At 53.5% G+C, this 25,362-nt stretch overlaps 10 protein-coding genes across 10 annotated transcripts; 3 read left to right on the top strand and 7 right to left on the bottom strand.

Moving 5' to 3' along the window:
- Nucleotides 1-15: 15 nt before the first annotated feature.
- On the bottom strand, nucleotides 16-2,497 carry STEHIDRAFT_95622 (ubiquitin-conjugating enzyme). Its single transcript, XM_007302977.1, has 10 exons — nucleotides 2,436-2,497; nucleotides 2,330-2,373; nucleotides 2,175-2,254; nucleotides 1,973-2,087; nucleotides 1,843-1,895; nucleotides 1,620-1,748; nucleotides 808-1,541; nucleotides 617-729; nucleotides 385-528; nucleotides 16-317 (listed from the first exon to the last, which is right to left on the bottom strand). Exons 1-7 carry the CDS (start codon nucleotides 2,436-2,438, stop codon nucleotides 1,420-1,422), a joined length of 546 nt encoding a protein of 181 aa, XP_007303039.1. The 5' UTR covers nucleotides 2,439-2,497; the 3' UTR covers nucleotides 16-317; nucleotides 385-528; nucleotides 617-729; nucleotides 808-1,419.
- Nucleotides 2,498-2,690: 193 nt separating this feature from the next.
- On the bottom strand, nucleotides 2,691-3,925 carry STEHIDRAFT_120604 (uncharacterized protein; the record flags this gene model as incomplete). The annotated part of the gene is made up of 5 exons (XM_007302978.1): nucleotides 3,822-3,925; nucleotides 3,686-3,742; nucleotides 3,435-3,495; nucleotides 3,163-3,254; nucleotides 2,691-3,037 (listed from the first exon to the last, which is right to left on the bottom strand). Coding segments are annotated over exons 1-5 (262 nt in total), but the record flags the coding sequence as incomplete, so codon positions are not given.
- On the bottom strand, nucleotides 3,923-5,637 carry STEHIDRAFT_120605 (uncharacterized protein). The gene is made up of 8 exons (XM_007302979.1): nucleotides 5,464-5,637; nucleotides 5,309-5,386; nucleotides 5,173-5,233; nucleotides 5,044-5,108; nucleotides 4,962-4,980; nucleotides 4,828-4,898; nucleotides 4,699-4,767; nucleotides 3,923-4,628 (listed from the first exon to the last, which is right to left on the bottom strand). The coding sequence occupies exons 1-8, from the start codon at nucleotides 5,501-5,503 to the stop codon at nucleotides 4,327-4,329; spliced, it is 705 nt and encodes a 234-aa protein (XP_007303041.1). The 5' UTR covers nucleotides 5,504-5,637; the 3' UTR covers nucleotides 3,923-4,326.
- Nucleotides 5,638-6,385: 748 nt separating this feature from the next.
- On the bottom strand, nucleotides 6,386-7,709 carry STEHIDRAFT_155789 (uncharacterized protein; the record flags this gene model as incomplete). The annotated part of the gene is made up of 7 exons (XM_007302980.1): nucleotides 6,386-6,894; nucleotides 6,965-7,033; nucleotides 7,087-7,179; nucleotides 7,234-7,322; nucleotides 7,381-7,441; nucleotides 7,500-7,577; nucleotides 7,658-7,709. The coding sequence occupies 7 exons, from the start codon at nucleotides 7,707-7,709 to the stop codon at nucleotides 6,386-6,388; spliced, it is 951 nt and encodes a 316-aa protein (XP_007303042.1).
- Nucleotides 7,710-8,625: 916 nt separating this feature from the next.
- Nucleotides 8,626-9,570, bottom strand: STEHIDRAFT_95627 (uncharacterized protein). Its single transcript, XM_007302981.1, has 4 exons — nucleotides 9,474-9,570; nucleotides 9,267-9,416; nucleotides 9,122-9,200; nucleotides 8,626-9,053 (listed from the first exon to the last, which is right to left on the bottom strand). Exons 1-4 carry the CDS (start codon nucleotides 9,527-9,529, stop codon nucleotides 8,907-8,909), a joined length of 432 nt encoding a protein of 143 aa, XP_007303043.1. The 5' UTR covers nucleotides 9,530-9,570; the 3' UTR covers nucleotides 8,626-8,906.
- A 918-nt stretch (nucleotides 9,571-10,488) lies between these two features.
- STEHIDRAFT_55050 (uncharacterized protein) lies at nucleotides 10,489-13,089 on the top strand (the record flags this gene model as incomplete). Its single annotated transcript, XM_007302304.1, has 13 exons — nucleotides 10,489-10,796; nucleotides 10,866-10,954; nucleotides 11,036-11,054; nucleotides 11,116-11,237; nucleotides 11,290-11,307; nucleotides 11,482-11,533; nucleotides 11,585-11,718; nucleotides 11,782-11,882; nucleotides 11,945-11,998; nucleotides 12,058-12,120; nucleotides 12,187-12,204; nucleotides 12,264-12,722; nucleotides 12,787-13,089. The coding sequence occupies 13 exons, from the start codon at nucleotides 10,489-10,491 to the stop codon at nucleotides 13,087-13,089; spliced, it is 1,740 nt and encodes a 579-aa protein (XP_007302366.1).
- A 107-nt stretch (nucleotides 13,090-13,196) lies between these two features.
- On the top strand, nucleotides 13,197-19,245 carry STEHIDRAFT_120609 (uncharacterized protein). Its single transcript, XM_007302982.1, has 10 exons — nucleotides 13,197-14,111; nucleotides 14,170-14,363; nucleotides 14,436-15,142; nucleotides 15,206-15,383; nucleotides 15,438-15,802; nucleotides 15,860-15,915; nucleotides 15,972-18,514; nucleotides 18,590-18,660; nucleotides 18,715-18,888; nucleotides 18,977-19,245. The coding sequence occupies exons 1-7, from the start codon at nucleotides 13,459-13,461 to the stop codon at nucleotides 16,459-16,461; spliced, it is 2,643 nt and encodes an 880-aa protein (XP_007303044.1). The 5' UTR covers nucleotides 13,197-13,458; the 3' UTR covers nucleotides 16,462-18,514; nucleotides 18,590-18,660; nucleotides 18,715-18,888; nucleotides 18,977-19,245.
- A 193-nt stretch (nucleotides 19,246-19,438) lies between these two features.
- STEHIDRAFT_120610 (putative RNA-binding protein L7Ae) lies at nucleotides 19,439-20,311 on the bottom strand. Its single transcript, XM_007302983.1, has 4 exons — nucleotides 20,164-20,311; nucleotides 19,971-20,097; nucleotides 19,834-19,903; nucleotides 19,439-19,773 (listed from the first exon to the last, which is right to left on the bottom strand). The coding sequence occupies exons 1-4, from the start codon at nucleotides 20,227-20,229 to the stop codon at nucleotides 19,488-19,490; spliced, it is 549 nt and encodes a 182-aa protein (XP_007303045.1). The 5' UTR covers nucleotides 20,230-20,311; the 3' UTR covers nucleotides 19,439-19,487.
- A 170-nt stretch (nucleotides 20,312-20,481) lies between these two features.
- On the top strand, nucleotides 20,482-22,600 carry STEHIDRAFT_167730 (Clavaminate synthase-like protein; the record flags this gene model as incomplete). The annotated part of the gene is made up of 7 exons (XM_007302984.1): nucleotides 20,482-20,551; nucleotides 20,607-20,702; nucleotides 20,796-20,993; nucleotides 21,232-21,384; nucleotides 21,471-21,536; nucleotides 21,612-21,695; nucleotides 21,795-22,600. The coding sequence occupies 7 exons, from the start codon at nucleotides 20,482-20,484 to the stop codon at nucleotides 22,349-22,351; spliced, it is 1,224 nt and encodes a 407-aa protein (XP_007303046.1). The 3' UTR covers nucleotides 22,352-22,600.
- Nucleotides 22,601-23,541: 941 nt separating this feature from the next.
- Nucleotides 23,542-24,570, bottom strand: STEHIDRAFT_110175 (uncharacterized protein; the record flags this gene model as incomplete). The annotated part of the gene is made up of 2 exons (XM_007302985.1): nucleotides 23,542-23,936; nucleotides 24,009-24,570. The coding sequence occupies 2 exons, from the start codon at nucleotides 24,568-24,570 to the stop codon at nucleotides 23,542-23,544; spliced, it is 957 nt and encodes a 318-aa protein (XP_007303047.1).
- Between the last annotated feature and the right edge of the window lie 792 nt (nucleotides 24,571-25,362).

The following is a 25,362-nucleotide window of genomic DNA, read 5'->3' on the forward strand; positions in this document are numbered from 1 at the left end:
CTCCCGACAAGGACAGTTCCAATGGCCAACGACCAGAGTGCTCTCCCACCCTGCCCGGACGATGCCCTCCACGACCTCAGAGAGCTCGTATCTATCACACCGTCTACGAAAGATGCCTCAGACGTGCACATACGCGCAGGCGCACTCTTCGCCCGCCTCAAAGCGCTCAACCGAGCGGCGAACAGCGCCACACGCAACCACAAGCAGGCCACCGCGGACGCTCGCCATGACATGGACCAGACCCACTTGGGTCTCCAGAACTTGCAATACGAGAAACGACACCTGGAACGTGAGATCGAGAAATGTCGACAATTCGCGTACGCCCATTCGCTCGTTCTCTCGCTTTCTGACCCTCTGTGTCTCACGAATCTTCCCTCGCCACAGTTCGATTTACCAGGACATCCCCATGTATACCATTGACGAATTCGTGGTTCGGGCACCACCCGAGGCCCATTCGCAGGACGTGATGTCTAATCATCACCAGCTGATGCTGAACAGACTCAGCTTTGAGCTCGTTGAACGCCAGAGGTCAGTCTCACCAGCAACGTGCCCGAATGGGCGTTCACGTTATTCATGTGCGATTCTCACCGTCGTCCGCTCCGCTCGCTCCCATTAGGTTAGACCGTAGAGTGAAGGAACTCACACAGCAGAAAGAAGAGCTCCTGAAAGAGAGCAAGGCCAATGCCGCCACCGCAGACAGCGTGAAGGCACAGATCGACTTGCTCGTCAAGGTACGTACAGTCATTTCCTCGGTCGGTGTGGCGTAGCGTCACACGCTTACCGCGTTTTGGCCTTGTTCTATACGACAGTCCGCTATGGATATCCGGAAAAAGGTCGATGAACTCATCCCGTCCACCCCGATGGAATCCTCACCTTCAACACCTGCGGGTTCGCAAAGTTGATCAGGGCTTTTTGTATTGTACATTGAAATAACTTATCAGCTTCATCTTCTCGATTGCGCCTTTCCCCCCACTTGATCGCTTGTAACATCATAAAAAGCATGCTATTCCACACGACACGGTCGCCCATTATATGAGTACATAGAGGAGAAAACTCGGCGATACCGATCATAACTAAACAGAGATGAAAGAGACGATGCGAAACATGGGGTAGAGGGTGGTTGATCAAGCTACGGGTGATATGCAGGAAGCCAATGAGATTTACATACAAGCAGAAAACATGTGTCCAAATAACAGAGAGAACGGGAGAGCGAGATGAGGGGATCAGGAAGGGGAGAGAAGGCTGAGGGGACAGTATGAACGCCTCCCGAGGGGTGTGGATTCTATATAATTACAGTGAGAACGGTTGGATCAGGTAGATGGGGGCTTAGGAAATGCAAGGATGGGGCGAAACTAACAAAGGATGTGAGATCGTGAGCAGACGTGACGGGTCAGAGATTAGAGGAACGAGAGTCAGCGGTCATGCCTCCATCTCATCCCCGCTGATGCTCCCAATGTCACTCATCTCCGCGTCTGGCTCCTCTTCCTCACCACCAGCAGCATTATCCGCAGCCTCCTTCGTAGCAAACCGCTGCACATACTCTAGAGCGCAGCAGGAAAATACGCCAGAGAACGATGAGAACACTCTGAACAGACATAAGGTGCGGGACGGCGGCTTACCTTTCACCTTGGCATCGTACTCCTTCGGATGGCGCATAAGCAGAGCTGCCGCCTCACCGTTCAGAGGGTCATTCGGGTTTGGGTACCGCAGCAGTTGAGGAAGGAAAGTCTCGAAGATGTTCATCATATCTAGGTTTAATGATCAAACCAAGGAGAGGGATAAGTCGAAACGTCCAGGGTCTTCTGCGTGGGAAGGGGTGAGAGATGATGACTCCGTTCGTACCAAACATAGGCGACCACGTCTGATTGATAACGTCGAGGCAGACAGAGCCGCTCCTGCAAGGGTACGAAATACAGTCGTAGATCGTCAGACATTGACCACGCGGGAGAGTGCGGAGTAGGAGTGAGCGTACAGTTCGTCGATGTTAGGATGAAAGATCTTGTTCATGAATCCGATGCTGGGTGACTTGAACGGGTACTGGTCTGGGAGCTCGACGTGGATCTTCCAGACACCACCAGCGAAGGGAGCTGCGATAACAATGAAGTGGTGTGATTGCGTGCGGTGATTAGCTCGTGCTCGTGCTCGTGCGATGGCGTTCACAACGCGGGACGTACTCTCTGGGGGTCCATAGAAGCGAACGTAGAACTCCTGCATATTGTCATTGACCAAGCTGACCTCCAGATCAGACATCATCCTAGAGCAGAAAAAGAGCATTCATGATCAGCATACGAAGCGTGGTGGAGGTGCGTGAGTGGCCGACCGCACTTACATCTTCATGACATCGGTTTCGATGCGGCGTTTGGGGTTAGCGCTGTAGAGACGACGACAGCATTATCAGGATCTGTTCCAAAGCAGCAGATGAAAGGGCGACATATCATCGTAGGGTTTCGTTGGGGTATGTAGGCGAGGCAGGCGGACTGAGTTCGAAGCGAGGTGGTGGTAGGGGCAAGGGTGATGTAGCGAGCAGCTACAGCACCAGTAGTGCTAGCGTTTCAACCCGGGCTGTGTAATCTAATCTTATCACGGAAGTATCCTCTGCCATGATTCCGAGGTTTCCGATCGCACGTTATTGTTTCTCCACGTTACAGGGGCCACATTTGGGCCACAACCAATTTCTGCTGTCTGAAAGAGCCAGAATACATAACACAAGACCCGTCGACCATAAAACAACAACCAGTGCATTTTAACGTGTGCCTACGTATACATTAGTTTCGATACCTGACATCCACCCGTTCAGGTCCAGCCATCGCTTTATTGACGAACCTGTCGCCATTCCGGCTTCGATGCCTCTCAACGACGATACTAGGTCCTTAATAATACGACCACTCCTCCACGACACAGTACGCATCATTCGGAGAACAAGGCCACGACCTTCCCCGACTATTACTATACCCATCCTGACGCGGCGGGTTGGCAGCAGCCATGTCCCCGCCCGCATAGTCATTCTTCCCCAACGCTCGCCACGCCATCAACATCGCTGCAAAGCCACCCACCCACATACGCCAGCCCACGGAAGCACAAGAACGAAGTTAGCGATGATGTAATTTTGATCATTGCAGAGGCGCTGAAAGGGAGGTAGATGGGTGAAGGTTGAACGCTCACCGAAAAACAAAAACCCAAACGCGGCGATGAGCGTCAACTCTTCCTGCCGCTGGTCGAGCAAGTCCCCGCTCCTCCGATGATGTGCTATGATACTAAAGTTCAAAGTAAAAGCGTCAGCCGGCCGGCGGGTAACGGTGATGCAGACGACAAAGTATAGACAGTGTGATGTGGTAATGGGCGTGATATGAGCCGATTGCGCAATGGGGTACCTGTGGGCGTGTGAAGAGAACGAGGATGGGATGGGATCAAAGAATGGAGAGAAAGCAACTCACAAGACCATCAGGGAGGCGATGGCCAGGAAGGCCACGGAGGTTTGCGTGAGGGTGAAGGAAACTGCGCGCCCGGCGAATGACGAGGACGAGACAAAGGACACGATAAGGGAAGCAACGTTGTTTTAATTCTCAGTGTTCATATTCACGCGTTTACGCTCACGTTCGAGGCGGAGAGAGTTGAGAGGAGGGGGGAATGATCCGGTGCGATAGAGAACAATGGTGAGAGGTACAGTAGGATTAGGGACACGTACGCATGCTATGAGGAATCAGCTTCATGAGAGTCCATCCGGAGAATGCAGCGCCGCCCGCTTCAGGAAAGAACAACCTCTAAAGTTCAGCTCCTGGGATCACGGAAGAAGGACAAGGCGGCAAGTTGGAAAATTTTACCTAGGACGAGTGATTGCGCGAGACGCTCACGGAACAAGGTCATCTGAAAGACGGGATAATACTCAAAAGACAGAAGAGGGTAAGAAGAGTAGTGTGGGTTTGGGGGTTCAGCAGTGAAGAGCGCGGAATTCTGGGAGACTTTGCTTTATCAAGCCCATCTGGCCATGAAGCAAAAGGCCAGGTAGACATGAGGCAAACACGCGTCTTGTGACGCAAAGATATTATAATAGGGCGGGCAGGATAACGTGCGTTTGGCTTTGGAATTAGATGTGATCATTCCATGGTGTGTCAGCCTACGAACAGAGATCCACGACTTCGGCATGCTGCTGCAGCTGGTCTGTCAGCGCAGCCGCGGTCACGGTTTCATAATCCAAGAAAAAACGCAGAACGCACAGTGTATGAGGCTTTTGTACATTTGAGGGAACGCAAAGTCCGAGAGAGATGGATGAGAATGAAAATACAAACAGAGAAGGCCCAGCTCTATACCACCTGACTGAAAAAGCGCCTAATATTGGGAGCTCTGGACAGTACCAGGAATCTGTTGCACCGTCGCAGGAGCGCCATTCACTCCAGGCTGAATGACCAAGCTGTGTCCTGGCATCTGCTGTACGACTTGGCCATTGATGTTGTATGGGTAGCCCTGCACTTGCTGTGGTGCGTACTGCGGGTATGCTCCGTTGGCTTGAGGGAATCCTTGGTATTCGTGGAACCATGGTAGTTCGTTGATGTCTTCGCTCCATGCATAGGCACGTCCTAGTCCTCGGGCCTTGTTCGCCAGAGTGATGACGAAGAGGAATGTAAGAAGGACTAGAAGCAATGATCAGCCAGTCAAACAGCCAGTGGAAGGAGCCGGTAAGCATGAATGCAAAGAACGTACTGAGACAGAACATTGCCCATGAAAATGCTTCGATGACCTTGGACTCATAGCAGTATTGCTGAGCATTGACTGTGCAGAAGAAGGTATCATCAGAGTGTATGTGGCGTTACTGAAGCGAGATCTACGCACATGTTCCACCGTTCTTAGCCTGTGTGGTCTGGCCTGACAAAGCAAAGCATTCTATGGGACCGATTACATCCCTATACCACAAGCATGGAACGGAGATGAGTGTGAACAATCATAGCTTGTAATGAAGTACGCACGATTGCCACGTGGCCAGAGCTTTCATGCACGGTCGTCAGCGAATACCAGCAGCGGGAGGAAGAAACATGAAGAAAGACTCACTCAGCCAAAGAATACCCAAGAGAAGGAATATAAACGCTTCAATCCGTGGTTGTGAATGTATAACCCTGCGAAACACATCTCCGCTCAGAACGAAAGACGAATGGGCCACAACCGATCGAAGTCACTCACAGCAGAATGAGCACGAATATCGTGACAGACGGGCACACAAGAGAGTATATCGTAAAGTCATCTGAGCGAATGATGCGATAAGTTGTCTCGTGAGGACCATGGGGAGTATACGATAACACGAAGTGAATGAGCGCACGATGCAGATTGGGAAGGAACACGCTCGCGAGCTGGGCCGCGATTCCTAGGACTGTTCCCGTAAGCGCAAACAATGCGACTGCAATAAGTATGTCCGGTCAGCCTCCATGTCTTCCATATTGCAAGATCGAGATGAGAGCTCTAGGGCTTGCTCACTGTAAGTGTAAAGCCGGATGTTTCTGAACAGAAGGGTCATGATTGTGGGTGGCACAGGGGTACAAAGCAAGACAGTGAACTTCAAGGAGACGCAGCAGCACTGGTGAGACGGTGGAATGGATAAAAATTGGTCGTGAGGTTTAATAAGAGCGTGAAGTCGTAAACAAGCGTCAGCAAAGCAATGAGGCTGGCGTGCAAGCCGAGGGCAAGGAGCACTTGCCCGAAGAGCCGCCAACTTTGTTCAAGTTTCAACCGTCACAGGGTGGTCACCATTCCGTCACGATGTGACCGACGTCGAACGGGGGATGTTTGGATGATGTCGATGAGGTTGACTATATTTATATTTATTACTGAGGTGATATCTGGGACTCACACAGAACAGGAATGAGACCGAGGGGTGGTCGCGGTGGAGTGGTCCAACCAGACGTGAAAGGGAAGCGGATCCAACCTCTAGTTTCTTCCGGAGTCTCCTCAGAAAGCTTCCACACTTCGGAACCAAACTGGTACACACCCGCCAAATCTATACAACTGCCTCATCATTCGTAACCTTCAAATAAGGCTAGCGTAATAGGGAAGCGTATACAGGTCTAATGCAGGTTACAAAGGAGCAGGCAGCTACAAATAATCACCATCGTGACAGGGTAAGTACGTGTACAGTAGCGCAGCTATAGCTAGGTTTAGGTATCGCAGGTTAGACGTTAAAAGTCGTAAAACGAGCGACAAGGATAAATGAACGATGGGATACATAAGAGATAATAGCACAAACAGAGCCCATCTCGAGAATCAAAAGAGCCTCGAGTACCCAGAAAAATAACATTAAAAAAATACCCATCGTCAATGCCCTTCATAATAAAAAAGCGTACACCATCCCATCGTCAAGATGGACGTTCATCTTGTTCTTGTGTTTCGCAGCGAGAGGCGATCATCTTCTAGGCGAAACATCGCGGCGCCAATAATCCGCATCCTGCTTCGTCCTCGACCGACTACTGTCCCCCCTCTGCACTCGATCCCTCCCAGACCGACCACTGTCTCCCCTCTGCACCCGATCCCTCCCACGATCCTGACTCCGCTCACTAGGTCTCCTCGCCGCCGACGAAGGCTGCTGCTGCTGCTGTTGCTGCTGCTGTTTCGCCTTATCCATATAAACATAGTACACAGGAGCGTCCGAGTTCTCCCGCTTATGAGTCGGCCTCGTCGTAGCCTTCTCCGTCGTCGTCCTGCGTGAATTGGACGGCATGATCGCAGCGGAAGGTTTCGTGACGGAGCGCTGACGGGATGTGACGGGAGCGGGAAGTCTCCCGCTGGCGGTGCGTTTGGGTTGGGACGAGGCGAACCAGTTGACGCCGGTGACGGGAACGAGCCAGATCTGACGGGTGCCTTTGAAGTAATGCCTCAAGGCGAGTCCGAAGAGGAGGAGCCCAAAGCCCCAGACTGTTGTGAAGTGATGTGACGGAGAGGGTTAGGGATGTTCTGATGTGAAAGCAAAGTGAGGGCTGCGTACTTAAAACCACGTTGAACAAGGCAAACGCCTCGAGGACTCGGTATTGGGCGTGATATGTCTCGGTTGTAACTATAGAAAATGAGACTCCCGCTCCCGCTGAAAATTTTGGAGATGAGACTTACATCCGGGAACATCGACGGGGGTGTCCGTATCCGAAACAAAACATTCTACATCCGCGTCCTCAGAGTCGGAGGATGCGAGGAAGGCCCCAAGAGCTGTACTTTCCACATGAATAACAATCGGAGCGGTGATGGTGGTAATAGACTCACCGAGCCAGAAAGTGCCTGCGAGGCCCAAACAGGCCAATTCCAGTCTCGTGGAAACGGGATTCATGTTCTTCCGGATACTGAACATCAAGCTACAAACACAAGTTTTAGCCTTTGTATACGCTTTGAAGAAGCGTCAGGAACACTGACACCGTGAATATGACCACGAGACTGGCACACGACACGAAGATCGCAAAAGGGACGAAACGAGCTGTGATAGGCCACAATTCAGTCGGGACCGTCGGGGGCTCTGCTACAGCTTTACTCACTGAGATCGGAGGCGCTCAAGATAGCCTGGAAGTGCGCCGCGATAGCCAAGCAAACGATGCTCCACAACAAAACAAGGACTAGAAAACAGACAAACAGACCGACCGACCAACTCATGAGCACAGCACTTTTGACAAACAACAGCGACGATCTTACTCACCGTATACGCAAGCTCTGACGAGCAAGAAGGGCGATGGGATAGAACGGAACATAGCGAAAAAGTTCTGCATTCCGTGGAGGGGTGGGTTCTGCTGCCCCTTACCCCGCGCTTGAGACCTCATAACAGGATTCGAACGAGCGAGCGCGGGTCGTTATTCAAAGGCTATGAAGGTCGCTTGAATCGCGAGGCGGGCTGCAGGAGCGGGCGTGATGGGGGCGCAAGATGCGAGCCTCGAGCCTCGAGGAGGGCATGGGTAGCTGCAGTATTTATGCATTCCAGGGCCTCACCGGGGGAATCGGACCACAGTCGGGTTGAGGAATGCAGGATCTGGACAGGCCATGGGAGACCGGACAACGTGGAGGGGGGCGAGTGACAAGAGAAAAAAAAGACAGCAAAGTGTTATGGCAAGAGTTGCCTCGAGGCTTGATGTTGTCGCAGATTCCCTAAAATACAGGGCATCGCCGAGACTCCGGAGGAAGTGTGTCTTCCAATGAGAACAGTCAGCTGTGGAGCTGTGGGATTGTTCATGCGACCAGCTCGTGTGCAGAGATACAGGTGTACTTACACACAGGGGCTTTAGATGAAAGCCTGTAGAAGCTGAAGAAGAGCTGAACGAGTGAAGGCGCGTAATGTACTGATGCTTATCAAGCACGTTCATGGGCGATCTACGCCACACGGTGAAAAGCAAACCTTGCAGCTGGGTAGGATGACCACAGATGACCGTCAGCACACACAGTCGTACGCGGGAACCATCGAATCCTATCTATATTTGTCCGGATGATGCTCAGCTGTGCGGGTAGAAGATAGCATCGACAAGAATAAGCGTTGTGTACCCGCAATAGTACAACGCCACACCAGACTAGCCGTGCGCCCGCAATCTTTGAGACACACAGATACCGGAGCCTGCGCGAGCTTGTGTCACCGATTACAGCGGGCTTACGACACCCCAATAACAATGTACAGGTCATGCATTATAGAAGGAAGTGGTAGACATATTACAGTAAGAGAAGGCCATCGGTCCAGCAAGGCAAGGGCTAAAGCTAGTAAAGCATGTACAACTAATGGGAGAGAGGCTGGGATTCTAATAAGATACTATCATGAGACAGGTGGTGATACAGATGCGAATGTACAAGGGGTTCTGCTTTGGCTTTGACTTGGTACAAGCGACGGTGCGACGACGATAGGACTATGTGACAGAGAGCGAGGTTACGATGCAACGGACGAACTATAAATCTATACGACACGACGATCAGTTGCTCCTGATGAAGCGAGGAGCGGACTCCATGTCGTGGATAACATGCTCGCTTGGGGGAGGATTGTGCAGGGAGAGGAGGGAGGCGGTGTTGTCGCCAGTGCTTAAGACATTACGGATGGACTGTTCCGACATGTGACAGATCTGCAGGGAAGGGAAGGAGAAAGTGTGAGGAGCGGACGCAAGGGATTAGGTGATGAATCAGTGCTTACGCGACTGTAACCGCCGGGCTGCAGCGTATTACGAGCGCGAGCGATGATGTTGTGGATGGCATCGTACGAGTATCTTCTCCTGTGGGCGGCACAAGCGCTCAGTCAGTCATGGCGCCACTCCGAGACATCAAAACAAGAGACTCACAAGATACTGTCGAGCTCGCGGCGGGTACGGGGTATGAACACAATGTCTGCTCCTGTGAGATAGCGGGCCAAGGCCTGGTATGATGCACATTGAGCGGTGAGGGCTTCGTTCAACGAAGCATGCTCGACGTCCCAGCCACTGTGGCTTTCACTGCGGCGAAAACGGCGTTAGAAGGAATAGCGGGGACAATGGAGAGATGCCACGTACGTGACTTGAGAGTGGGCGATAGCTTCAGGAGTGTGAGGGGCCAAGAAGCGATCCATGATAGTTGAGATTGAGTACGAGTGGGGTATGCGGGGGATGGAAGAGTTCGTTGGGAGCTGAGGGCGCTGCAGGGGATGGTGCGAGGGCCTTATAGAGAGTCTGGGTAGAGGCTATGACAGAGCGGTACAGCAGAGGTAGCGTGGAAGGCAAGGAAGGCTGACGCCAAGGGGTGTTGTTGATGAAGCGAGAAGAGAACGAACGTGAAGGAAAGCACAAGAGACGAGCTTATTATACGCGAGCGGCACTGACTCTCGCGTCCACGTTTGTTCATCCGGCTACTTTTCTCCCCTCGGCTTCTCCCGCCGCGCTTATTGCCGCCACTCCCGCCACCGCCGCTGACTCCTATGAAATTTTCTTCGCGGCGCTCAAGTTTTTTTTTTGTGTTCAGAATTTGGCCGAGGACCGTCTACTGTAGCTCCGGCAGCCGGTCCATTGTTGTACAGACTCCTATCGTAGTTGTATCAGTACACCGGTACTTACGATCCAAGTGATGTAACTGTGGCCCACGGTGGCTTCGCGAAGTCCATGAGTCAGAACATAAGAACAACTCCAGACTGGGCAGCGGGCAACTGTGCCGCCTAATGAAGAGATAGCCACCACCAAGCTTGGCTTGGACGACGAGCCTGAGACGAGCTGAGACGAGCCAAGACTCGGCGAATCGAGGACTTCACTGCATCATGAGCCGCCCATTGCACTGGACAGCGATGGGAAGGCTTGGGTGAGCCGCCTAGAGCGGAATCGTGGAAGCGAAAAAGGTTCATGAGAGCGTAGGAAAGTTGTAGAAAGGCGCGCAAGAGACGCGTTTGAAGTTTGAACGTTTGAACCTGTTTGAACCATTTCGACACGCACGTGCGTGGCGTACAGAGGCCCTTGCTGCTTGTAATGCTCCCCTCTTCTCTCTATTTCTGTTCTTGTCTTCGATGGCACACGACCTGAACACTATCTGCATGCCGCTTCCATGATCTCTCTCACCCATTTTCTCATCTTTTCTCTCTTTTTTCCGGGTGCATTTCTTGCGCCGACGCAGGCCCCACTCACTACGCGTGAGTTGCCAAGAATCACCGTTTGGACTCCTCGTTTCTCTGTTGACGAGCCTGAGCACATCCACACGATAGCGGCGCGGCGTGCACTTCGCGGTCGCTTTCTCCATGTCACTGACATCCATCCCGACGCACACTACGTTACCGGGTCGTCTGAGTCGTCTGCGTGCCACAGGAAGAAACCCAAGAAGGAGAAAGCGCGGGCAGGGAAATACGGGACACCACAGTGCGCTCTCTGCCCATCCTTTTGTCTACTATGTAGATGGATATGATATGTTGTTGACGGCCTGTGCAGCAGCGATTGCGACTCGCCGCTACGGTTGACCAATCACACGCTAGACTTTCTCGAGAAGAATTGGGCATCGGAAATAGATTTCGTCATCTGTGCGTCTCTGTCTTGTGCTTCACGACCCCTCGATTCGTTCCATTCGTTCTAAGCGCGCAGTCCTTTCGTCTCTCGTTCAGGGACTGGAGACAATGCTAGGTGAGCGTACTTACTACCGGTCTCTTGGGCCAAGGCTTCCCCCGTTGACGACATGTTCAAGACACGACAACGATCGGAAGCTTCCCCGGACGTTAAACGAGATATACGACCTGAATCGGGCGGTGGCGAGACGGATGGAAGAGATCTTTTTGTCGAGGGGGATACCAGTTGTGCCGAGCTTGGGTGAGTCTCAGCGCATAACGAGGTCTTCGGTTTGCTGATATTTCGCGTGTAGGGAACAACGACATTTGGCGTAGGTGTCGTGGAAGCAGCATAACTCCTTTGACTCTCATGCTGACGAACTTATGTTGACAGCACATGTAACTATCGAATTAGTTGACCTAACTCTACTATACCGATCTAACTCTCTATAAACCCAGAATATTCTCATGCCAGGTGAGTTCATCGTTCATGCTGGAAAGGTGAGGCTCTGATACTTCCATCGTAGGACCCAACAACATCATTAGTCAATTCTCATCGTGAGTCTCTGACCTCTTGCTGTCTTCCGATCGCTAAGACAGCGTATGAAGAATATGGAGGAATTTCGTCCCTTTCGCATCCTATCAGGTCTTTCAACGCGGAGCATACTATTCTACGGAGGTCATACCCAATCAAGTGGCCGCCATCAGCCTAAACACATTATATTTCTATGACTCGAATAAAGGTCTGCACAGAGTCATAACCGGTCGTGCTCCCCCAACATCCTCACAACTTTTCGTACATACAGCGGTCGGCGGATGTGAATTCGGTGATCGAGACGACCCCGGAAATCTTCAACTGGACTGGCTAGAAGTACAGCTCGAGACGTATCGTGAGAGAGGGATGCAAGTGAGGGGTGTTCATTCTGGTGACTTCATGTCCCGTCCTTTACAATCGACTGTGCGTTCTAGGTCTGGCTTACAGGTCACGTACCTCCATCTTCTGGAAATTACTTCCCCGAGTGTGTGAGTGTGTTTACGCATCCGAAAAGTCTTTTGTTACCGCTGATCTTTTCTCCTTGAAGCATGTCCGCTATGCGGAACTCTCGTTGAGGTTTCAAGATACGATTTTGGGCCACATCTACGGGGTGAGTGTTGAAAAGATGCTGGTTTGAACAAAACACTCATCTTGTGTTCGAATCATCCGCGTATAGCACATGAACAACGATCATGTGCGTGAAGGTTTCCGTTGTTGCATGTTCTGATATTCGGTACTGATTGATCGCCATAGTTCTTTTTCGTAGAGGCGGACGACCTGCAATTCCCTCCATCATCCAAGAGCGATGCACGCAAGCCCGGAACGTTCGCACATGATGAATTATATGAAAATCTCATTGAAGACTTTGCGACTCTGCCTCAGTCGCCGAAGAAGACGAACTACGACAACTACGGGGTCGTCAACGTCTCGCCTTCTGTTGTGCCCAATCCATATCTTCCTTCTTTCAGGATCTTCTCGTACAATGTGACAGAGGCTGAGCGAGCTGAGGAGATAAAGGCGGAGAGTCTGAAGAAGAAGACGAAGAAGGATCGGAAGCCAGGGCACAATCACGGCGCTGACGAGCGGGACAAGCTCTGCAAGGAAGCCGAATATCAGGAAAGCTGGCGATGTCAACTTCGAGAACCTTGGCATTCTGATGCCGCAGCACCGAGCAGACGGAATACGCTCTGGACGCCGCTGGGGTACGCGCAGGTACGGCCGGCCCTGTGTGCGAATCACGAAACTGTCAGACTGACTGTCAGGTTGATTTAATTAGTACTACATCCCGGAGCGACAGCTGGTGAACAGGACACATCGGCCCAAGTTCAAGCTGGAGTACTTGACGTACGAGCTCGAGGCACTTCACGCGCAGGACGTATCGGAGAGCGGGAAATACGAGTACCCAGTGCCTCTGCGGCATCTGCCCCATGCGGTGCGCCAGGGGAAGGGGGCGAAGTACGCGCCGTACGGGCTGAGGGACCTGACGGTGTCGTCGTGGGTGGGGCTTGCGTCGCGGCTGGGGGGCAGGAAGGAGAAGAAGCTTCGTAGACGGTTTCGGAAATACATGTACCAGGACTGAGGGTGTATTATAGCACGAAAGGGGGATAGAGGGCCCGGGCCGGGGGACGGCGGGAGAATAAATGGATGTGGAATGATGTCGGGGTTGCCTTGACCACGGAGTGTTTCTCTACTTACCGCCTGCTTTGTTCTTGAATTCGTCGCCGCCGCCGTCGCCGCCGTAGACCGACCGGGAAGCTGCCATCGCGCGCCGCTTACCCGCCCCTTTTGCTGCCCCCGCCACTGCACCTTCTTCTCTTTTCTTCTCCTCCATCGCCTGCAGCCTCGCCTGCCCGCTCTTTCGCCTCTTTCTCATCCTACTCGACGTCGCCCGGCTGGCCCGCCTAGACCTTCTACTGTCCTTACCTTTTCACTTGTCTCTCTAATCTGCATGGCCGCCGTGAACATCCACATGATGGCGAACGTTCCCCTCGACTACCTCCCCCTCGACGCCCACTCCAGCTCCAACTCCGTCTCCTCCTCCGCCCCCAATTCCCGCCCCCACTCGTCCCAGGGCGGCCTCATCCGCTCCTCCGCCAACATGGGCCCGCTATCTGCCGAAGACCTCTATCGCGCCTCTTACCAGCTTGGGCGGTCCTCCCAGATCGTCAACGATCACGCGCGCACCTCTTCCCACTCCTCCGCCTACTCCCTCCCCTCGACAGACATCACGTCTCCCGCCGACTCTCCACCGAACCACAACCTGCACCATCCGTCCTTGAAGGGCCATATCCGCGCATCCCACATCCGCGCGCGCGCCGCAGCCTCCCCCTACCCCCGGGATGCAGAGAGCGTCCACTCGTCCTCCAGCGAGACAGAAGACATCTCCCTCTTTCTCGCCGCAAACTCGCCAGCCGACTACCACGCCATGTTCTCTGGCGGCCACCACCTCCTCCCCACCCACGAACCGATGCAGACCGCTGGCGCTTTCGGTCGCATGACCCTCAGTCCGGATCACACCCTCGAGAAGCTGGCCGCCAACGTGCGGGCCGCGACGACGACGAGTGCATCGGACAGGGCGAAACAGATCTTCGTGCAGGCTTGGTGCGTTTTTCATTATCATTCCACGAGTTGCTCGCATTCACACTCAAACGTGTCGCAGGTTGACGGCGAACTATGCGCCGTACCCTGATGGCAATGTTCCGCGGCAGGGCCTCTATTTTTCGTACAGGAGAGTCTGCGATCAGTATGGGATTCCTCACATCAACACGGCCACGCTTGGAAAAGCGATCAGACTCTGTTTCCCCACGATCAAGACGAGGCGGCTGGGTGTGCGAGGGAATAGCAAATATCATTGTGCGTGGATGCGATCTTTCTTTTATTGTCCTCCTGATGCGATCTCACTACTTGATCCATACAAACAATCAGACTGTGGCATTCGGCCCGCGACCTCGGCGGAGGCGGAGTGGCTGCAGGACTACATCCGCAAGTCGAACAACACCGCCGCGCAGCAGTCGGTGAACGCGGCGCGACTGGCGAACGAGCAGGCGGGTGCGTCGAATCGCGGCGAGGACGGGTCAGACGGGGACGAGGACGACGAGAGCGAGGGCGCAAGCTCGGGTAATGTGTCAAAGCGGAACTCGCTGGTGCTGAACAATGGGGTGAAGAGCCCGATGCTCTACGCGGAGGACCTCGCGGACAAGACCCCGACGGCATCGTCCCTGCTCTCCCACGCCCAGGCCGCCCCCCGCGACTTCCCCGCCCACGCCACCATCCGCCGCCATCCCGGTCAGGAAGCGTCCTTGCCCGTTCAGGCCCACTCCGTCGGCCCGACGCCCTCGTACCTCTCGCCCCAGCAGCCCAGCTCCGTGCGCCACCTCCCGCACTTCCCCTCCATCGACGACGCCGTCGGCTCAAATTCAGCCTCCCCTCACGGCATCGCCGCGCGCGAGGTCTGGGGTTGGTTCTTGGATCATCTCGATTCCCTCCTCGAGAGCGTCAGGTTCTTCCGCTTTGATCAGTTCGAGATGCACGTCCGCACGTTCTGGTCCAACCTCGGCGGCAACCACCGTGAAGTTGTGCATGCTCCCGCCATCGCAGGCTTGATGGCGAAGGGAGATGCCATTGTTTATGATGTACGTCTCACCCCAAGTCTCCTTTGTCCTCCCTTGTCGCTCAACATGTCCTGCGCCACACAGGAAATTCTTGAGGTTCTGCGATCCCAGCTTCTCTCCTCGATTCCATCCGCCGCCTTGACCAGTCTGCGACAGCTGGCGGACAAAATGGAAAAGATCCTTTTGGTATCTCTCGAAAATTACGGTAACACCTTTGTCGAACCCAAGGTCGAATTGGGCGCACGCTTTGGCCACCTCGTTTGTACGTCATACCTACCTACCTTCTTCCATTGCCGAACGCTGAACCCTCTTCTAGTGCGCTTCTTGGATATTTATCAAGTCACGCAGGCCCTTAATACTGTTCTCACCAATCAGAAGCAGCTCAGCGAGATGCGCCGGTCATGGGAGAAGATCGACTTTGAGTCCGTCCGCAATCAGTCCGCTCTCGTCTGCAACTGCCGACACGAAGATCTCGTGCAACTACTCGAAGTCGAGTTCCGGAGCCTGATGGAGAGTCTCACGAAGAGCGCAGAGCCCGTTCGAGACGTCATGGCCTGGGCGGACAAGTGCTGCGAGAGGCTGATGGGCGGTCACGGAGGCCCTGACGACAGGAGCACGATGAGCTCCAGGAGCATCTTGATTCGGTGGGGCTATGTGACGAGCCAGGTCATGAGGGATTTGGTGAGTCCAATCCGGTTGATTGGTATCTTTGACCGCTCTCTCACCCCTTCCTTCCAGACTATTCGCAGCGATCCAACTTTCGGAGCGTTCCAGATCCTCAAGCTGTTCTTGGAGTGCGTGAATCTCTCTCGTTTCCTAACAATGACATCTACTAATATAACACGAACAGTGACTGGATCGCCTTGAATGTACTGCGTAACGTCGCACTCTCCACCACATCCGTCGCCGCCTCCGTGGAGCCCGTGATGCAACAACAGTTCTTCACGCTCTCACCCATGGTCGGCCAAGAAAACTTCGGTAGCAGTCTTGATACTCGCTCACAGCATCCCATGATGAACCACACACCCACAACCTCCAGCATGCTTGCGGCGTTGCAACAGGATTCGTTCTCGGCCAACCTCGACGGGACATCGTACGGTCACGAACCGTTCGGCTTGCAGGCCTTCATGGATACCTCTACCGCTCCAGATGACCACCTCGGCAGCGTGCACGCTGGCCTCGCTTTCACCGACTATGCTCCCGGAAATAACCACACGTTCGACGTTGCGGCATTTACTCCTCAGGACTTGGGTATCGGCTCGGCACCTGGATCGAGCAACGGGGACCACGAGCAAGCTGAATTGGAAGGTGTGAAGTCTGAGGACGCAGGGTCTGCTTGATCGCAATCGGGATACCACTGGACTTATCTATTCGTGTTTTCTTCTGCTTTCATTCATGGGTTGTTTTCGGCATCGGTGTGTGATCTGTTGTGCGTCCGGATTTACCTTACAATTCAGTGCGGCCTAATTATTTTCAAGTATTCTTAGTCCCCCTCCTTCTTTTTCCATCCGTATTGTTAAACCACTTCGCTTTCCAGTCTACGACTTATTTATACAGCTTTTATGTTCGTCGATCGCTTGCTTCGATTGCTGCCTGCCTCCTCCCCGTCCCTCTCATTCGAACACCGTTCTGTATTGACTCTTTCTCCTCCTCCCTCTCCCTCTCTATCTCTACTTATTCTCCTATCGCGCTGATCGCTTTCTGCAATGACGTTTTGTCTTTATGGTCTGGCTTGTCCCACCCCGCTTCTGAACAAAGTAACCATTGATACCTCTCTCGCTTGATTTAACTCCCTCCGGATGGAGACTCTGAGAGCGCTTACCCCCTTCTTTCGTCGTACCATCTTGCCGTCGATTTCATTCAGTACATACAGCAGCCAGAGATAGCATCCGCACGATGCTTCATTGAACGTAAATATCGTGTAGTATGTATTCCACGACGCTGCCCCACAGCTCAACCACGATACTTTTTCCCCTCATCTGTGTTCGGCGCACGACCTCTAGGCGTTGTCTCCGTCAAGCGCGTGCAAGATCAAAAATATCGTTGAGTGAGGAGGGGACTTGAGATTTCCGTATTAATTTTCCAATGAAGGCAAAGATCACATAGTTATAAATCGACTCGACAGTCCGTGCCACGGTACGAACGCACAGCAAGCAAGCGAGTTACTATGCCTCTGCCTCTGCCTCTGCCTCAGCTTCCGCTTCCGCCTCCGCTTCTGCCTCCTGCTCCTGCACCTCCTCCAACTTCTGGTCCACCGCCGCCTCTGGCAGAGACGTCGAGATCTCGTCGGCGACAGCAGGCGTGGGCGCAGGCTCGGGTGGCTTCTCGCCGTCTCCGTTCGGTGGCTCGATGGAGGCAGACGCGGGTGTTGAGGACGTCGTGCCGCCGTTCTTGCCCTGAGTGATGCGCTTAATGTCGGCTTCGGCTTTCGCGATGGCCTCGGCGGTGACGCGAGCCTGGTTCGCCTCGAACCATGCTTTTTTCGTCTTGAGGTCTTCGATGACGCGGGAGATGTCCGTGGAGTTTGCAGGGGGTGGGATGGAGAGGGAGAGGAGGGCGGAGAGGGTGGCGAGGGGGATGTTGACGTTGGTCGCAGTGGCGGGGGCGCTACCGTTGGCGGATGGGTCGGGAGTGGTGGAACCGCTGACGGCGGCTTTGGGACCGCCTTTCTTTCCCTTCTTTCCCTTGCCACCGACGAAGTAAGATTCCTCCTCTGCGCCCTTCTTCTTCTTCAGCACCATGCCATCGCCCGGACCCTCCTCGACCTTCCGGATGTCCAGCTTCGGCTCGTTCTCCAGGCTCTTCGCCAAAGACGACGCACTGGACGCGGTCGAAGGCTTTCCCGAGAAATAGTCGATGAGCGTCTGACAGTCCTCGATCTGGACCTGGAACGCAGGCTGCTCTGCCTCCTCCCTCAACCTCGTCGCCAACTCCTTCTTCTTCTCCTCTTCCTCCAACGCCCGCTGCGCACGAGCCCTCTCCGCCCTCCTCGCCCGATCCTCATTCACCTTCGCCCAGTACTTATCGTTCGCCTCCCGATACCGCTGCGCCGACTCGCGCTTCTCATTATAGAGCGTGTCGAGCTGTGCCTGCAGCGCGTTCCGCTCGTCAAAAAGCTTGTTCCGGCTCGCGAACACCTCGTCCGACTCCTTCTTCATCTCGTCCAGCTCGGCCTTGATAGCGTCGTACCGGTCAGAGACGGCCTTGGACTCGGGGTCGTCGAGTTGTGCACGGAGCGCGTCCGCTTTGGCTTTGTCGGCGTCGATGGACTCGAGCTCGGCTTGGAAACCTTCGACGGTTTTGCGGGAACGGCGGGTTTGGCTGATTTCTTGGAGAGCGCGCTTTTCGTCCGCGAGCTTCATGCTGCCGGATTCGACTTGCTTCTCCAGGTTCCTGGTTGCGAGCGGCGCGTGTGTATCAAGTCAGAATTGAGAGAAAGAAGAAAGGGCAGATGGGGTGGGGACCTACTTGATGTGTGCATCAATTTCAGCGACCGTTTTGAACGGGGTCTTTCCCCTAGCGGTTTGGAGGTCCTTGGACTACACGACGGAAAGTCAGCGCGTCAGTCAGATTGAAAGTTCGAATGGTCGTACCTTCTTTTGGATGTTCTCTTGAATGGCCTTCAATTGGTCAAAGACCTTACCCCGAGCCTGCTTGTTCGTCGACTGCTGACCACGAATACCGTCGAGCTCAGTACGGAGAGCATTACGCCTGTCGTTACCAGTGCCAGACTTGCTGACGAGACCTATCTTGTCCTTGACTGCACCCTAGAGTGTAACGAACGCGCAAGACGAGTGAGGCACGGTTCGTGGAAGGCAGAACATGGTATGCGGGGGACAGAAGAGAAGCACGCACGACTTTGAGCTGGAGGGCATCAATCTCGGACTTGATGCGTGCTTGTTCGGCGTCATAGACAGCCTTGTCAGGTCTCGAAGAACCGCCGACGGTGGCAGCAGCGTCCTCCTTCGCCACGTCTCCATTCGACTTGGTTACAGCGGGAGCGGGTGCAGCTGAGCCGTTCTGCTTGCCATTTGGTTTCTTTGCGGCAGGAGCAGCTTTAGTTTTTGGGGCGGACATGATATAGAACGAGAGAAACCAAGAGGGGGTGTGGCGAAAGGAGCGGGGGTGGGAGAACGCGACGAGTCGAGTGGGCAATACGTGGAACGAGTTGGGCGCGTCGCTGGCGTTCGTCCAATCTTTTCCGTTCCATCCCACACCTGCCCCTTTCGTCAGCTACAACACGTAACATCAATGTCTTCGCCACTCTACACACTTTGCTGCCCAACAAGGGACATGTTCACGCAGAGCATCAGAACGTCAAACAAAGAGTACCCAGGAATGTGCAAAAACAAAAACAGTGATACGGTCAGAACACGATCGCCTGGTCCAGCTTCGCCACCTCCTTACAGCACTCCTCGTACAGCTCCCGGTAATCATCGTCCTTCTCGCTCTTCTCGCCCTCCTTCCGCTTCCCCGCCCTCTTCGAGTCCGGACACACCATCACGCAGCTCGTCGGTCGCTTCGTCGAGCTCGCGTGGCCCAGCTCCTCCTTCGAGCTCACGAAGACGTATGGTATTTGTGCTTCTTCGCTCATCACCGGCAGGTGCGAAATGATGTCGATCGGTGTGATGTCTGCTGCGAGTATGAGCAGCCTGTGGAAATGGAAAGCGTCAACATAATAGAAAGAAAATGTTGAATTATTCGAGACAAACCCTCTCTCGCCCTTACGGATCCCCTTCGCCACCTCCTTCACCCCGCGCTTGACCTGACGCGCTTTCGACGCTGCAAACATGCAATCCAGTCAAACCTCCATGTTTCCTGATTTGAAGAACGAAGATATCACACGTACCTTTCTTGATCGTTTTGTGTAGCTTCTTCAAGAGCTTTTTCTGCGCTAATGGGTGCGCTATTGGCGAGAGGTCCTCGACGTTGATCACGACCTCTTCCTTCTCCTTTTTGGACGATTTTGTTGGGCTCTGGAACGACAATGATGCGGAGTATTAGTGATAAAAACGCAAGACTCGCAATGCAGGGCGACGGACCTGAGCGTCGGCCATCTCGACATCCTCGGCCTCAACCTTCTTCTTTTCAGACTTGTCTTTGGCCATTTTTCAAGTAGAGAACAGACGTGGACAGCGTGTCAAAATATAAACCAGAGAACGAAAAGAAACAGAAAACCGAGAAGTAGCGGAGGGAGAGAGTACAAGCAGTGGTGGAGGTGAAGAACCTCGCAAACTTGCGGCCAAGTTCGTCATTTCAAATTGTCCTCAGCTCGATCAGGCCTGTGTGGCGTAAGACTGGCCTCTTGCATTTACTGTCTCTCTCCACAAACCTGAAGTCCGAGGCTTTCGCTGAATATTATGACTACTAGTCCACCTAACTCGGCTAGTCGTCTTCAGACTTTGCAATGGATATCGGAAGAATACCACAGTATGCTGCTGCCTGATCTCACATCCTCAGGATCTGCCTCTCATACATGCTCCAGGTCTCAATGGAGCACACTGTGACATCCTTACATCCCCACCAACACCTCTCGAATTCTCCCGTCTAGTCCACATCTCACGTCCCGTTCTGATCCAGGGTAGTCCTTCTTCTTCTACCTCTCTCTCAACTCTGAGCTCAGATCAATAAAACGCTCCTAACCGCGAACACTCCGCATCTTTCTCCCTTTTAGGCTGCTCCCTCACCGACCCATCCAACTGGTCGAACTCCTCTCTTATCACCCTGATGGGTGCTCGCCCCATCTCTGTGGCCGTGACTCCGGACGGGTTCGCGGATGCGGTGACGAAGGATGATCATGGGAAGAGTTGGTTCGTCGAGCCTTGTGTGGAGAAGATGTCGATGGCTGAATTCCTGGGAAAGCTGGAGGACCGTGAGTTTGACTCTCTCGATACATAATTTCCCTCGTTTCGATTCCTTGGAAAGAAAGAAGATATAAAGCGGTCGCCGCAAGTACTGTGTCTATGAACTTAGAACCTACGTGTGGCGCGCCACATACTCCATCCTTGCCATTGATATCCTTCTCCTTACTCTATACATTTCCACAAAACTTATGCAGGCAGAAGTCCCTCTCTCTGACCCATTTAATTCCTCACCTTCGTTCATCACAGCCAACAGCAAAGAGATACACTACCTCCAAAGCCAAAACGGCAACCTCTACTCGAGCGCTTACTTCGAAGAGTATCCCTCGAACTCAGCCTCGGAATTCGACCCTCTGCGACCGCTCGTTCCTCCCGACATTGAATGGTGTAGCGAAGCTTTGGGTATGTACAGCAGGCTTACCAGTCGCTCCTACCCACTCAGAACTGGATACTAATCAGACCGGGTGTATGTATGCATCGTATTTCAGATAGAAGGCCGGATGCGGTGAATCTGTGGATCGGGACTGGGTCGAGCGTGACTAGTATACATAGCGGTCAGTCCATGTTCCTTTTTTTTCTTCTCTCGGTTTTGAATGTATCTCACTCAGAACGTATATCGTGACCCCCAGATCCGTACGAGAACGTGTATCACGTCGTCCGCGGGAGCAAGACATTCACCCTCCTCCCGCCCACCGAGGGCTGGTGTCTCCGCGGTAAGCAAGACCCGTCACGTACGGTACATATCCCTTCTTGTCGAAGTCCAACTTACGATAGCGTCTTCAACACCCTGTACATGCGATTATTACCCTCAGAGCGTCTATACCCACACGCGACCTACGCCCGCGCCTCTCCCTCTCCTCTCACCTCAGCCTCAGCCTCAGCACTCAAACTCACGCCCTCGCCACCGGGGACGTGTCCGCCCGTCCGCTGGTCCTCTATCACACACCCTCACCTCCCTCCGTTTCCTTCATCCAACACCCCCATATCCTCGACTAACAACACTAACACCGCCAACGGCAATACCAAAACCGAAACAGAAAGAGAAAGAGAATCCGAAATCCGCACCCTCCCACCAACAGCTCACCCCCTCAGCATAACAGTCCACGCCGGCGAAACGCTCTATCTCCCCGCAGGGTGGTGGCACCACGTCCGACAGTCCGTTCACAACGACGATGACGATGATTTTCTCGTTGCTAATGAGAGTGAGAGAAAGGGTGAGAGCGAGAGCGAGATCACGGTGGCGCTTAATTGGTGGTTTGATATTGAAGGGAGAGGCGCGAGTTGGGTTTGGTTGGGGTTGTTGAGGGGTGGTGGGGAGGTTCCATGGGCGGATGAAAGCTCCGACGAGGACAAGCATGGGGTGAAATAGGATTGATAGGGACGAGGCGTAAGGTCTTGCGTATTTAGGTCTAATTTGGACGACAACACTCACTGCAATGACTATCGAACCATGATCAGTCAAATCTCCCTGACCCACACCAGAACGCAGAACGCAGAACGTCTTCGTAAATTGGCATCGTATTCAATTGATTATTTCCACCGGGCTATGTGCGAATCGGAATATAAACTGATTATAAGTACACTAGGTACAGAACTTCTGAACTACGCAAAGCGAAACGGGTCGGGTTCTGGGTTCTGCAAAGGAATGTTAGGGACTTTAAGTGGTCGGCGTCAACAAGTAAGTATCAGTATGAATATTACGACTACAACTTGGAAGGCAGCAATCGCGGGTAAGTAGGGTATCGATCAACTATGTAAGTAAGTACTTCGGGGGTGCTATTATAATAGCGTAAGTAATATGTCAGTAGACCCGCAGAGGGGGAGTGCAGGGTTGGGAAGGCTGAGGGGAGGGAGAGGGAGCGTCGCAGAAGCTCATTAAATAAGTGTATAGTACGACGTTTGCGAGAGCGAAGCAAGTGGAGCGAACAATGTATGTATGTGCAAGGGAATGTGAATGCGATGTATGTACGAGAAGGCATGTAGACACAGTCTATGGGACATGAATGCTGAATGTTGGATGGAGAAGGAATGTTGAGCTGTGAGTGGAGTCATTTACTGTATGTGTGTGTGCGATATAAGGTAGGCGATATGTCGAATGCAGGGCGTTTAAGGTGTTCGATCCACGGACAGCGGGTGAGGTGAAGAGCAATGAGCATGCGTATGCCTTGAAAACCGGAAACTGGGAGCAAGCTGAGAATCAAGATCAGAACTGGTTGTGCAAACAAGATGAATGCGTAACCGAAAATGTGAATGAAGACGGAGCGTGGTGTGGTGAAACGGATGAAGGCGAGTCGATGATTGATATAAGCGAGCGTGCAAGCAAGAGAAGAGGTGTATATAGGGATAGGGATACAACCGGTGCGAGAAAAGCATCCGTAATGGTGAATTGATGGATGGTGCAAAGAACGATAAAATGCAATGGAATGTGGAAAGCGAGAACAAGGAGAGGCATGGATTCATGGTTCATGGTCTATGAAAAATCTGCTAGCAAAGCAATGTAGAAAGCAAGAAAAGAACGGAATTTCGGAGACGCAGACCTTTTTGACGACCATGCATCAATTACTGTTCTGCCTCTGCCACCTGTCCCTCCTCCATCTCTCCGGCTCGAACGTCCAGATCATCACTCAGAACGACACGATGGCCGAGTCCACTCAGCCTCCTCTCCAGTTTCGGGTCGCTCGCCTGATCCGGATCCTCTGACAGCGAAGCCCGCCTTGCCCGCTCGGCTTTCCTCTCCTTGCCCGACGATCTGCCAGCCTTCTCTCGGTGTCTCATGATCATCGTAGCGACGAGTTGTGGCATGGTGTATACGCGTGCCGGTGAGGGTGGAGGACTCATATTTTGTGATGGGACGGGAACGGGTACGGAGGCATCCACAGACGTGCGCTGCGATTTGGGTTTCAGCACCTGGATAGACAGCGGTTTTGGTTCGGATGATGGGGGTGAATCGGCGTCTGGGCGAAAAAAATGAACGTAGAGCGTTAGGATCAAGCGAAAAACGGAGACAAGAGGGACTCGCGCCTAACCTGCATCAAGTTCTGGTGATGTTGACGAAGCACAAGGCTCGTCCAAGGACTCAGGCGAACACCCGAGTCCTACCAGATACTCCCACAACTTATCCGCCAGTAGACGTTCCTGCACTTCAAGCAAATGAGCCCTATCTCCCTCCACCTTCGCTCCGAACACCTCCATATCTACATCCATAGCCTCATCCTCCGATAAGCGAGACGCGTACTCTCTGAGATTGATGCGCGAGACGATGCTGCGATGCACAGCCGCTACGAACTGGACGTCGGCGACTACGCGCTTGCTCTTTTTCGAGCGTTTTGCTGTCGGCTTCAGCGTGGTCGGCAGACTGCTGCTGCGGGGGCGAGTGAGTGCCGGGGACGGTGCAGGGCTTCCAGTCGCAGTCACGATGGGCGTGCTTGTGCCGTGAGACATCGAGGTGAGAGGAGTGACGCATCGTTTCCGTTGTATTTGCTCAGTTACGCTACGAAGTGCCCTCCGTTTGTGACCTGTGGTGGATTGAGTGCCAGTCTCTGAGGTGCACGAACGGGCGTCGTCGTCGTCACCGACGTCAGTGTCCATGCAGTCGCTCGGGAAAGGTATGATGCTAGTTTGCGTTATGCCCACATCGCTATTGGTGCCGGTCACAGATACGATGGCCGGAGAGAGAGCGACGGTGGCAGAGGCCTTCGATTTGGGCCCCTTGAGTGAGAAACGACCGCCGTTATGGCGCTTGAGACTAGCGAGCAGGGATGACGAGCGAGAACGATTGTGCGACGAGCCCTTATTAGAGTTGGTGCTATCTCCCAGAGGAGAAGGGGACGATGAAGTATTAGGCCTGCGATACTCGGCAGAGGTACGAAGGAAAGACTGGAGCTGCATGATCGTTGGATGACTATTATGAAGGAGCACAAAGGGATGGTGGTAGATTTGCAGGGGTGAACGGCGTCCTGCGTGACTTGCAGCAGCGACGGATTATCGGCGACGACGTTGAGAACAGTGACGAACAGATGGGGACAGCGGGAACAGTGGGGACGAGCAGACAAGAAAGGGTGACAACAGCCACCGAAGGTCGCCGTCAATTCTACCGGTGATGGCATCGCCCGGAAAGGAAATGACGCGCTCTCGACGCGTCGCGCCCCTGTTCTCTCTTACTCTCACGTTGACACCTGACACCAACCTTCACCTCATCCTCCTCGCCGCACACCACGATGCCTCCAAAACGTAAAGCCCCGCCCACTGATCCAGTCGACGAACAACCACCGAAACGTCGAACTCGGTCTCAGGCTTCTGTCGATGTGATCGCAGCGAAACCTGCCGTTCAGCTAAAGCGAACCACTCGCGGTGGCCGGAATGCCCCTGCTGCTCCTTCAG

This window comes from Stereum hirsutum (genome assembly GCF_000264905.1).
Source record: "Stereum hirsutum FP-91666 SS1 unplaced genomic scaffold STEHIscaffold_5, whole genome shotgun sequence".
Taxonomy (NCBI): Eukaryota; Fungi; Basidiomycota; class Agaricomycetes; order Russulales; family Stereaceae; genus Stereum; species Stereum hirsutum.

What these genes read in the sequence shown, in the direction of transcription:
- STEHIDRAFT_95622 (XM_007302977.1), bottom strand. An exon ending in GAAACCGATGTCATGAAGAT is followed by an intron (nt 2,255 to 2,329) that starts GTAAGTGCGGTC and finishes TTTCTGCTCTAG; the next exon opens with GATGATGTCTGATCTGGAGG. An exon ending in GACGTGGTCGCCTATGTTTG is followed by an intron (nt 1,749 to 1,842) that starts GTACGAACGGAG and finishes CATTAAACCTAG; the next exon opens with ATATGATGAACATCTTCGAG.
- STEHIDRAFT_120605 (XM_007302979.1), bottom strand. Translation starts at nt 5,503, where the DNA reads ATGACCCTTCTGTTCAGAAACATCCGGCTTTACACTTACA. An exon ending in GGCTAAGAACGGTGGAACAT is followed by an intron (nt 4,768 to 4,827) that starts GTGCGTAGATCT and finishes TCTTCTGCACAG; the next exon opens with TCAATGCTCAGCAATACTGC. An exon ending in ATGGGCAATGTTCTGTCTCA is followed by an intron (nt 4,629 to 4,698) that starts GTACGTTCTTTG and finishes CATTGCTTCTAG; the next exon opens with TCCTTCTTACATTCCTCTTC.
- STEHIDRAFT_95627 (XM_007302981.1), bottom strand. Translation starts at nt 9,529, where the DNA reads ATGGATCGCTTCTTGGCCCCTCACACTCCTGAAGCTATCGCCCACTCT. An exon ending in ATCGCCCACTCTCAAGTCAC is followed by an intron (nt 9,417 to 9,473) that starts GTACGTGGCATC and finishes TTTTCGCCGCAG; the next exon opens with TGAAAGCCACAGTGGCTGGG. An exon ending in AGCCCGGCGGTTACAGTCGC is followed by an intron (nt 9,054 to 9,121) that starts GTAAGCACTGAT and finishes CCTTCCCTGCAG; the next exon opens with ATCTGTCACATGTCGGAACA.
- STEHIDRAFT_120609 (XM_007302982.1), top strand. Translation starts at nt 13,459, where the DNA reads ATGGCCGCCGTGAACATCCACATGATGGCGAACGTTCCCCTCGACTAC. An exon ending in CAGATCTTCGTGCAGGCTTG is followed by an intron (nt 14,112 to 14,169) that starts GTGCGTTTTTCA and finishes AACGTGTCGCAG; the next exon opens with GTTGACGGCGAACTATGCGC. An exon ending in ACGCTTTGGCCACCTCGTTT is followed by an intron (nt 15,384 to 15,437) that starts GTACGTCATACC and finishes ACCCTCTTCTAG; the next exon opens with TGCGCTTCTTGGATATTTAT.
- STEHIDRAFT_120610 (XM_007302983.1), bottom strand. Translation starts at nt 20,229, where the DNA reads ATGGCCAAAGACAAGTCTGAAAAGAAGAAGGTTGAGGCCGAGGATGTC. An exon ending in TCGAGATGGCCGACGCTCAG is followed by an intron (nt 20,098 to 20,163) that starts GTCCGTCGCCCT and finishes TTGTCGTTCCAG; the next exon opens with AGCCCAACAAAATCGTCCAA. An exon ending in ATCCGTAAGGGCGAGAGAGG is followed by an intron (nt 19,774 to 19,833) that starts GTTTGTCTCGAA and finishes CCATTTCCACAG; the next exon opens with GCTGCTCATACTCGCAGCAG.